The 11,924-nt window shown below is 41.2% G+C and overlaps 1 protein-coding gene across 7 annotated transcripts; it reads right to left on the reverse strand.

Moving 5' to 3' along the window:
* Nucleotides 1-423: 423 nt before the first annotated feature.
* ogfod2 (2-oxoglutarate and iron-dependent oxygenase domain containing 2) lies at nt 424-7,167 on the reverse strand. 7 transcript variants are annotated; one of them, XM_019265205.2, is made up of 8 exons: nt 7,054-7,167; nt 6,608-6,698; nt 6,457-6,513; nt 5,394-5,504; nt 5,220-5,319; nt 4,374-4,495; nt 3,788-4,045; nt 424-1,324 (listed from the first exon to the last, which is right to left on the reverse strand). In XM_019265205.2, the coding sequence occupies exons 1-8, from the start codon at nt 7,161-7,163 to the stop codon at nt 1,058-1,060; spliced, it is 1,116 nt and encodes a 371-aa protein (XP_019120750.2). In that variant the 5' UTR covers nt 7,164-7,167; the 3' UTR covers nt 424-1,057. The 7 variants fall into 7 exon arrangements, with proteins under 7 accessions (XP_019120750.2, XP_019120751.2, XP_027138727.1 ...); XM_019265206.2 differs by having other exon boundaries at nt 4,374-4,498; XM_027282926.1 differs by lacking the exon at nt 7,054-7,167 and adding an exon at nt 6,932-7,000 and having other exon boundaries at nt 4,374-4,498.
* Nucleotides 7,168-11,924: the final 4,757 nt, after the last annotated feature.

Below are 11,924 nucleotides of genomic sequence, written 5' to 3' on the forward strand. Positions count from 1 at the left end.
ACAACCAAAAGCTTGTGATGTTCTGATGTTGCTGAAAAGGATTTTTTTTATTTTCAAAGACTACATGTATGGGAACATAATTAACATTCACCATGGCACCATGTACACGACATTAATAAGAAATGCACACATGATGAAAATTCATGAACTGACAGATATAATTTATCTAATTAAAATTCCATTATTCCAAATTGTGTGGTTTGTCTTGTGTTGAACATAGTGATTTTTTAGACGCTGCATGTATTCTTTTTAGGGAGGGACTGATCTGATAACTGACCTCCGTGGATCAGCTTCCTCATGAAAACACACTGTGTCAGAAACATGTTCAAAATTCATATGCATATTCACATGCTTCAGCCTCATGTTACCTTATATAACATGATCCTAATCAGTTTCTCAAAAAAAGGTTGACACTGCTGCTAGATGGATACTCAGTATTAAATTTATTTTATTTTATTTATAGAACCGAAGTTATCTCATGACACTTTCCATATAGACCCAACAATGCCTCACAATACCAGATGTTAAATCAGTTAGAGAATACCCTGACTGGATATGAATGATGACAGAGATGCAGTGAGTGTGATGTACTGTATAACATACAGGATCACCAATTCATCTTTAGTACAAACACAGACTGTATTATCCTGTATATAAAGATTATATATATTTACATCATTGGACTCATATCCAAGGCCGTAAGGCATACTCTTCATAAAATGGCACACTACACTGAATGTCAGAATTTAAGCACCACTACTATCATAAATTGTATGAATAATAAATATTTATAATTCCAAATTGGAACGCAGTCAGAACGTGATAATCATGATAATACATTTAATTTAATGTAATGGTTTTTTGCTGTCAGCCAGTGTAGTCTTGATTAACACTACAAGAAGCATTCAGCAGCCTATCTGTCTGTTCAACTCAATCAGCTGTGAGAACATTAATCATTCATTAATCATCATATGCCTACAGCATCCATCAGAGGTAGCAGCATGCATTGCTGGCTGCCACAGTGTCTTTTTATTAAGGCTGGTAGCAGCAGGATACGTCACGTCAGCACACATGGAGTGCTCGGCTGTGCACTGGAGGGTTTGGTGAAGCCGTCAGCAAAGCCCTCTCCTTCCACCAGTGTCGGCCTCTTGTTGCACATGGGGCACAGGTTGTTGCGCACCTGTGAGGCTCTCATCCAGATGATGAGGTTCCAGCGCTGGCCAGAGGAGATGGGTAGGGCCCCGTGCATATGTTGACCCCGGTGGAGGAGGCCCTCGGTCACCCTGTGCTCAACCTCTGAACACTCCGTCTCATTTAAGGGAACCTGCAGTGGACGAGTTTACAGAGTCATTTAGTGGCAATCTGCAAGCTCATGTTTCATTTACAGATTTCCAACCAACCAATCACAACCATTTGTCTTATATGGTGCTGGTTTGATATGATGACTGTACATAGTGTGATCCTATTGGTCTATTCAAGTTTCATCTAATTGTGTTCAGAGGCATTGTTGTCTGCACTCGTTGATAACACCCCTTTGGAAATAGAACATTAACTATTCTCAGTTATTCTGCATTTGAGAACTGGTTTGGTGATTCAAGTTAGGATAAGTTGAGAAGTTGTCTTTGTTTTATATTTAACCAACTAACTTACAAAGCTCTTCATGGTCAGGCACCTTCATATCTTAAAAGAGCTCATAGTAGTCATACAGTTAGCTCCTCAAACTGATGAGCAGTTGGCACCTTGCATGACAGTTAATGCCATCAGTGTATGAATGTGTGTGAATGAGAATGAGATATGTACTGTAAAAGCACTTTAAATGGTTGAAGGCTAGAAAGGCGCTATATAAGTACAGTCCATTTACCATTCAACCCTCTAGAACAGTGGTCCCCAACCTTTTCCTAACTGCGGACCGGTCAACGCTTGACAATTTTAATGCGGACCGGGGGGGGGGGGGGGGGGGGACATTTCGAAATAACAATTAAATTACTGTCATCGGTGCTAGACCTCTTTGCGCCCTTGCCCAAACCAAAGAAACTTTCTAACGACGACTGCTTCTTGCTCATCGTAGCTAACGTATGGAGCTATTTTTGTCTCAAAAATAACCGTAAACGCACAGAGAGTGATCTACAAATGTTCCTTGATTTGCACACGTGTTTTGTCTATCCACAAATACAAATTTCAATTCGTAACTTGTATTTTGGTTTTTACAAATATACGTGTATTGTAGAATATATTTCCTATTTGTAAAAACAAAAAAGCCATTTGTGAAACTGAAAATTCTGTTTGTGAAGCGGGATTCTGCATTGTGGACACCATTCACACAACGCTTCTCTATTCACACACAGCATCTCTTTCCTCAGTTACGCTTTTTTGAGACATTCCTGCCGAGATCCGCAAAGATCCGCAAACAAATATTCGGGATTCACAAATGGCCGCCCCTCCTCACCACTAGGTGGCAACGTTGTTCTATGTTGTTCTAGGTGTACATTGAACGTTATATTTATATTTTTTTTCGTTATATCATTTCAAGATATATCTGGCATTGTCTGAGGACATTCTAGCGAGAAATGTGCGTTTTACTCTCTAACTATGTTGAATGAAAGCAATCGTGTTTATCAGTCCTCTAGCGATAATTTATCATCATGGTACCAAGTGTAGCAGTTAAATGCTTTCCGGAGCATGGATCTATTACACCATGTTCTGACTCTAAATCCTTGATGAGTTCTGTATTTACCTGCTACACTAGCCAGCCTAACCCTGTTACATCCAGAACATGGACGGAGGAGTCTGCCACCGTTGTTATGGTAACCATGATGATAAATTATCGCTAGAGGACAAATAAAACACAATTTGCTTTCATTCAGCATAGATTTAGAAAGTAAAACATTTACACTAAAACTTTTCTCGCTAGAAATGTCCTCAGACAATGCCAGATATATCTTGAAATGTTGTTTTTACGGCCAGAAAGCTGAATAAATATAACGTTCAATGTACACAGAGAACAACACGGCACCTAGCGGTGAGGAGGGCAGCCATTTGTGAACCCCGAATATTTGTTTGTGGATCTGTATGGATCTCGGCAGGAATGTCTCAAAAATGCGTAACTGAGGAAAGAGATGCAGATTGCAGAATCACGCTTCACAAACAGAATTTTCAGTTTTATCTACCATGAAAAATTAACCCATTTTTTATTCATCTCTCTCTCTCTCTCCTCTCTCTCTCCTCTCTCTCTCTCTCTCTCTCTCTCTCTCTCTCTCTCTCTCTGTTTGTTTTTTTTTGGAAAAAATTTTTTTTTTGATTTTTTTTTTAAATTTCCCCCCAATGTCACGACCCGGTTCGGAATGTCTCGCGGACCGGTACCGGGTCGCGACCCGGTGGTTGGGGACCGCTGCTCTAGAACACTGCGCTCTCAGGACGCTGGGTTCCTTGTGGTTCCTATAGTCTCCAAAAGTAGATTGGGAGCCAGAGCTTTCAGCTATCAGGCTCCTCTTCTGTGGAACAAACTACCTTTCTGGGTTCGGGAGGCAGACACGGTCAACACCTTTAAGAATAGACTTAAGACTTTCCTTTTTGATAAAGCCTATAGTTAGGGCTGGCTCAGGTCATCCCTTAGTTATGCTGCCATAGGACTAGACTGCCGGGGGACTTCAAATGGTGCACTGAGCTCTTTCTTCTTCCAACTTCTTTGGAAACAGGGCTGGATTCCAGATAAACCTATTTTATGTTTATTGGCATAATAATACATCATGTGTCCAGCAATTTCTAACATTTCTAAAAATGTATTCACCTGTTTCATATCACCAAAGTAAAGGTTTCCCTCAGTGAAGTCCTTGCCCAGGGAAACATTCAGGGTGACCTCTGAGTTGTCATAGTGGTAGCTCAGATCCAGGTCTTCATTCATGTCATATTTAACAACAAAGGCCTTGTGGCTGTCCAGACAGCGCCCCCCACAGTCAGGGTACAGCAGGGAGGTGAGTGGATACAGGTAGCGCTCACAGAGGGGTGTGATGAAGTCTTCATCAAAGCCCAGTTCATCCAGAAGGATCTGGAAGAGAGAAAAGAAAAAAAGACTCAGACGTGATGTTTAATTCCCTGACCTTACAAATAAACATATTTAGGTCAGAACTCTTTCATGATTTCAACATTTTCTATCTTCCTCATTGAAGGTTTCATCAGAACCGAATGTTACTGTGAAACGAGCCCATCACAGTGCCTGCATGTACCTGCGAGGTATCTTCCAAACTCTATTCCAGAGTTCCACTACTGTATTTCAGGACTGATGGGACCAAGCATCATGGCACAATAAAGATGAACTGTGAATGACTGAGCAGTTATTACAGTGTGTTTTAAGTCAGCAGGAGCAGATACATTACCCCATAATGGTTCATAGTGGTGGGTCTTCCTTTAGGGGCAGAGGACTTCTCAAAGTGCTCCAGCTCCTCCACCAGCTCATCACAGAAGCTTTTCTCAAACACAGGTAGGCGATACACTCTTACTGCTTTAACAGGAGGATGTGTATACATTAACTATCATGCAGAAATATATTGTTATGTGACTGTGATAATGTGGTCCCACTGCATATACAGTAAAATATCTTGTTTGTTCTAAAGCAATATATATTTATATATTAGAAAGATACAGCAGAACAAGACATGAATATAAAAGTAGCTGTGCTGATACAACAGGTTGTGAGCTGCTGTTTCCCTGGTTACACAGTATTACTTGGCTTGGCAGAGAGGACAGGTCAGTTGTCTGCAGGTGGGGCTGCTTCTCCACACACACTGAGCACTTCTTTGGCTAGGTGTCTGCATAGCCGGTCTGTAGTCCTGGCTCATTTATTGGTAGACCACCTGCAGTGACCCTGAGCAGCAGCAGGCCAGGGAGGAGACAGCCAGAGAGGTTGTTGCATTTATCAAGGTATCTACAGTTCACACCCTGATGTATCAGCACCACCACCACCTGCTTCACTCCAACTGTTACCTCGTAGTCTTTCAGAATTAGCTTTTTGCATTACTCAACAAGCTCCTGAGTAACTGGAGGTGTCAATTTCCTCAACAATGAAAAAAACAAAAACACTATACAGTCTATCAGTCATGTGATCAAACAATGGGGTGTTTGACTGCATTCCTGGATGTTTTCTATCTGAATCTGAGTAACCTGAATCTATGTTCTATGAATGCTGAAAAAATATAATCAAATTCAATGAAATGAAAGCTCACCTGCCTCTTCCTCCAACAAGTCTAAGAGACCTTCTTCACTGGTGTTCCTGTTTTCACAGTACTCAACAATCTGCTTGAACTTTGGTGAGAGGTAGGACTCCTGAGGAGAGGTGCAGGTGTGTCTCAGCCAGGTGTTAATGACAAGTCATTAATGACAACATTAGCAATAAATACCTGCAGATGGTAGACGTGGGGATGGAAAGGCTGGTACATGTCTTTTATAGCTATAGCTCTCTCAGCAGACATCACACCAAGATGCCTTCGTCTGTCCACTTCCTGTGAAATCTAAACAGAGTAGTGTCGACAAAATCATTCAAGTGTAGTTCAGAGGTTTGCTGCCAGCACACTGCTGAATGTACAGACACAGACCTGAAAGGTCAAGTCAAAGTGGGCAGGAGGCAGGTACACATATCAATATCAGTAAGTCAGTGATATCATCTGACAGTATTTTTGATCATAAACACATAATATGAACAAACAATCTTGGTCCCTTAGATTTTTCTCTTGGAGACATGTGACGGTCTAAATATGGATTTGTCAGTGGTCTCTGATGTAATGACCATGTTGTTTCTAATCTAATCTAACCTACCTGTCATTTCTTTACTGACATGTCCACACATCAGCTTAATACATCTGCAACCAGCTTATATCTGCTTATATATCAGCACGGCTGAGGCCAAAGATACTGCTAGAGACTAGGGTTTGTAGCAACCTGATAATGTAATAAAGTCCAATAATGTAATACCTGCCAATATCGTTCATTTACCGTATCATTTTGGACATTTGAAATGTATGAAATGCACAGCTACATTTCTGTGTTCAACTGCATGTGTTTCATCACTGTAAACGCCACAGAGGCAACGTCGTAAGTGACATTTATAAGTTAATGTTAAAAAGTACTCTTTACATAAAAAATGCATTTGATTTGTTTGTAACTAAAACAGTTTATTTACATTTATTTACATGAGAAAAGCAAACGTTCCGCTCCTTTACAGCCCTACTACAGACCAATCACAGAATCATCCAAAAAAACAAGTAATTAGTAGTCCTTTTAGAAAACTATTAATTATTATTATTAATTATCAAAATAGCTTCAGATTGACTTTCTGTTTATCATTGGATGCTTTATCGAATTACTCCAGATTAATTAACTACTATTATCAGTGAGATGCTTAAGGTTTATTTCACAACATGCCAACACACACACACACACACACACACACACACACACACACACCTTGTTGAGTACATCCTCAAACTGCTGCTCTGTCACACAGCCGAGCCTGCTGAGCAGCTGCGTAATGAACACACATGATAACATTAGAACATGACATAATCAAACACTGTATAATATTCAATATAGTCATTAATATGAGAGGCTTCCTCACTGCTCGGTAGTCCAGTGTGAACTGCTGCTGCGTCACAAAGCGGACGTGCGTGTGGTATTCCTCCAGGAAAATGTTGTCAGTGGAAAAACATCTGCAGAGATAGAAGTGTCGGTGTGAGGCTCCGTCTGTCATCACTGCTCGTTACAAACACACACTGAACACACTTATTATGTCACACTGTTCACTCACAACACACACAGCCAGCAACGTCACAAACGCTTCCGGTTCAAGTCGTCAAAATAAAAGCATAATCTCTATGAAGCCAAATGTAACTTTCACACCAAGACGTAGACATTAATTACACTGTCGGTGGTAGCTACTCACATCTAAATATATACTGACTGTAGCAATGAGTGTATAGACCTGACACACTAAAGTGTGGGCTCGATACACAAGTACCATGTGGTGTCCAATAGGGGCGCAAATACCACATACGCGATACCAACCTCGTAAATGCAAGAGTAGAAGAAGAGAACGAAGCCAGGCAGGGGCAGGCAACCCCACGCTCTGTGTGTGTGTGTGTGTGTGTGTGTGTGTGTGTGTGTGTGTGGATCATCGCCTCCGGTAGCAGCAGTCAGACCTGCTGCTGAACATGCAGGAGTCAGCAGCTCGCTGATGATTGACGTGTCTCCTCTGTCCGGTGTGTGCTCCGTGCAGACGCGGAAATGTTGAGCGTGGAGTCGTTGCAGGTGGCTGAGGAAGAGGTGGTTGAATCCAGCTCCAATAAACTGGGTGACATTTACACGTTCGTGTCTAAAGGCTGCTTTCCTCAGACCATGAACCCTTTACGGAAGAAGAACCTGAAAAGATACGCACAGAAATTCATCATTGATGGTGAGGCTTGTTTCACAGTGTCCGTGTAAGCTGCTGCAGACTGACAGTATGTGGCTCTCCTCTGTCTGCAGCAGACATCTGCTGGCACGAACTGCCGTTAAGAATCTGCTGTGTGCACATCTTCTAATGTACACACGGCCTCAGGCTGACAGTCACTGTGTGCTGCAGGGTGACACTCATCTTCTATATGCTCATGCAAGTTCATATTTAATGCACATAAGTGCTGATTTAGTAAATCAAACTTCTGGCCACCTGATGAAGGTGAAGTCTGATCTTTACTCCCCTTTCAGCCTTCTCAGCTCAGCTCTTCAGCTGTTAAATTCTCACCTCATTCACCAACCAGACACTCCCTCTGTCTGCTGTGTGCTGGGGAGCAGGTGGACTCTTGTTTATCAAAGCTTACAAAGTGAAACCAGAGAAACCTTTCCTCAGGTCCAATTTATGTTTTACCCCTGAAGGTAAGCAGGATGACATTAAATACTCTATTCAAATGAAGAATGACGTACAGATCTCTCTGTACACAAAGGGCCTCTTATTGGCAGAATATGTGTCAAAGCATGTCCTACTTTTCTTTCATATTTTCATTTTAGAAGACAAGCTGTACTATGTGGGACCTAAGAAAGACGAGAAGAGGGAGGTGGTCATAGACGCCGAGAGGAAGAGGCAGATTTTTCTCGACTGCCACTTCAATGACATTGGCCATCACCTGGGCCAAAAGAAGACCGTCCACAGGATCCAGAGCAAGTATTACTGGCTGGGGATCATCAAGGACGTGGTGGATTGGGTACACATGTTTTTCTCTTAACATCTCTGAGTTATCATGATAATGCTGTCTGACATTAATGATCACTGTCTGTCTTTTCAGATAAAAGTATGTGAGACGTGTCAGCACACAGAGAGGAATAAAAACCTGGCGAGAACTGTCCGGCCTATAAAAGTGGACGCACCTTGGGACGTTGTTGGGATTGACCTTCTAGGTGTTTGCCTCACTTCACTTCATTCAGTGCTTTCTGTTTTGTTGTCTGCTGTATCATTTATTTCCACACGTTGAGACATTCTGTCTGCCTTTCTCTTTGGTTCACCAGGACCTTTCCCAGAGACTCAGCAAGGCAACACCAATGTTACACTCATCGTTGATTACTTCAGTAAATGGGCAGAAGCTTTTCCAGTGCAAAAGACAGATGCTCTCTCTGTTGCAAGGTGTATTTCCAAATGCATATACAGGTAAAGCATTTACAGAATCTGAACAATCATACTGAAGTTGAAACAAGGCTTTTATAATCTATATCATCTACTGATGTATTTACAGATCATATGTCTGTATGTGTCATTTTCATCATCCTTGACCAAGTTATTTAGTGTTTTTTGACAGAAGTTTGTATCATACTGTAAGATTTACTGTATTTATGGAATATGTTGGAAATGAAATATTCAAAGTTTTCATTAGTGTATAAACATGCAGGTTATCTACAGTAGACCAGAATGAATAAACCACACACTGGCTCTAGATAGATTCTAGTTTGGTATATTACGCAGACACCATTTCTAACCTGAAGCCGAACTAACTCTGTCGTCTGTTTAATCAGGTTTGGTTCCCCTAAAACAATAGTGTGCACACAGAATGGTGACTTCAGTAAAGAGGTGAGATGTGAGTCAAAGCGTTAACTGAAATAAACTGACAGATTGTAGTGCTGCTGTGGGTCGTGTTCATCAGTGCCCGTGCTGGTGTTTTCTAGGTGACGAAGCTATTGTACACCAGGTGGAGCATTGTGCAGAAGGTTGCTCCTCTGGATCAACCTCAGCTCAACCCGCTGCATGACTGCACGTGTCCTTTACTGAAGGAAGCCATAGTGCAGATGGTAACAGAGAAGCAGGCCGACTGGGACGACTTCCTGGACCCTGTGCTCTTTCTGTTCAGGACATCCAACAACCCTACAACCAAGTTCAGCCCTTATTCCCTCATGTTCAACAGGAAGGCTAATTTATCAAATGAGGTGCAGACTCTGATGTGGAGAAAATATTCTAACCGTGTGGTTTGTTTCTGCATACTCATTTTATTTCCTTCCCTCTAGATGACGTTGAACCTTCTGCATTATGACGGCCAAGAGCAGGATATGTGTTCGACAAAGGAGAAGGCCTCAGCATTCATGAGCATAATGCAGGAACAGCAGAACTCCGTGAAGCAGCTGGTACTTATACTTGTACTATTACAGTGGATGCTAGTGTAACTTGTTTGTCACATCAGACACTGCTTTGTGGGTTCAGGAATGATGAATCTCATCACTGCATCTTTAAATAACATCCATACTTTGTTATTGTGTGAAAGGAAGCTAGCTGGAAAAATGAACTTCCCCGCAAAGCCTCTACATACTTGGTTCCTGATTGGTCCTCATTCATAAGCAACTACAAGTTCCATGTTGCATTGTGTATGTTCTGGTCCCTCAGACATGTTACTTGACGTGTGTCATGACACGTCGGGCACAGTGTCATCATGGTGGTCCTCATGCACCATTCTTGTGCACACAGTGTATTACATGGCAGAAACGTGATTATTACACCACATGTCACAGAAACTCTGTCCATTGTTTAAGGTACAGACTTTTCTTATGGGACAAGTGTGTTGACAGAAAACTTCTCACATACACACATTTATGGACTTAATTGACTCATTACCTTGACATATGGCAGGCGAGGAGAGGGGCAGCTCAGCTGTTTTCTGTTTGTTTTGTCCTTTTTTGAACATCCCTTCTGTTTTGTGTCTGAATGTGTGTTCCACTTCCAGGTCATAGCCAATATGAACGCAGCCTACAAACAAGAGAAGAAGAATGCCAAACGGAGGACACATAACATGCCCTCGATGACCTTTAAAGTCACAGATCCTCTGTTTGATGCAGACTCGCCCTCTCCCAAAAAACTGAAAGAGAGTTTATATTTGTCTTTTCCCGTTGAGACGGTACTGGCCACCGAGCAAAGCGGCTCAGACATAAAGACGGAGTTAACCTATCATTTAGTTGAGTCTGACGTCCACTGAGAGGACACATCAATGGAGACATGTCATGTCATGTCATGTCATGTCATGTCATGTCATGTCATCATGAGCTGCCTGAAGTGGAGAAGATGGAAGTCCAGATGTTGGTGATGTGTGACGGTTAGTGCTCCAACAAATGTCTGATGAATACACTGCTGGTGAAGATTAAGCTCACACACACTCACAAACCATCCTCTGGCCAATGAAATGGCAAGAAACAGTGACACCCCTATGCAAAAAGCATTGTTTCCTGTGAAGGTTATGTTAAATTATGAGTTTTCACTTTGACATGCTGTAGATTTTTAAGCAACAATACTTCAAAATAAATGTATTGTTCAATTTTTTTAAGCCTTGGTGTGTTGTCATTACATGATGGGAAATGAGACATTGCTTATGATCAGAATACACACGTGTGTGTGTGTGTATGTATATATATATGTATATATGTATATATATATATGTATATATATATATGTATATATGTATGTATGTATGTATGTATATATGTATGTATATATGTATGTATATATATGTATGTATATATATGTATATATATATATATATACACACACACACACATTTGTAGATGATGGTAATAGTTTATACAGCAGGTTGTAGTATATACAGTAGGCCCATCACGAGTTGATTGTTGGGAGTGTTTACATTTACATATTTAATAACTAAATGAGGCGAGGCGTTGAAACGGGTTTTGTTCATTGACTGAAAAGCTGTTTTTTTTTTTAAATCTTATCTTTTCTCAGTGTCATCACTGTGTTTCTGGACTGGTCTGTCTTCTCACCGGCTTGACCACTGGCTTAGCAGATTTTAACTTTTGCCTGTAGATGAACCATCCAATGATCATAGAGTCCCAAGGCTGCACAGAGGACAGAGCGATAGGTGTCCTTTCAAACCGTGTAGCAGTGGTCCAGAATGTTAGTGTCCCACTTTTTGGAAGCTTGTGGCTGAGATTTGCTCTGTTAAAGTCCATGTAAAGACAATTCTGAGATTTTTTTCAAAATACATTAAATATGTTGTAAAATAGTTGCTGAAAACATGAAAACTTTGAACAATATATTACTGAAATGTGGAGTTTTTCAGTTTTCAGTCCAGGATTTTGTGGGTGGTCCTTAAAGGGTGGCTTGATGACACACTGAGGCCACCCTGAGCAGAATCCCACAACAGTATAAAAACCTGTATGCTAGTTATTATTCTTGTTTACACTCAGTTGCTAGCTAGCTCTGCCTTGAAGTCCTGCAGATGCATTTTCCCTGGATGAACAGCTTTATTTAAACACAAACACGAAGAGATGAAGAAGTGGATTTATTTTGAAAAAGTTCTGAAACGTGTGTCAGTAATGGCACCTTCCTGGACTGCAGGTGTGCCATGCTGCAAAACAATTCCACACAGTGTGTTGTTTCACAGAGGTACGTGACATATTGAGACAGACACAGACAG

The sequence above is a fragment of the Larimichthys crocea genome, chromosome X (assembly GCF_000972845.2).
Source record: "Larimichthys crocea isolate SSNF chromosome X, L_crocea_2.0, whole genome shotgun sequence".
NCBI lineage: Eukaryota > Metazoa > Chordata > Actinopteri > Sciaenidae > Larimichthys > Larimichthys crocea.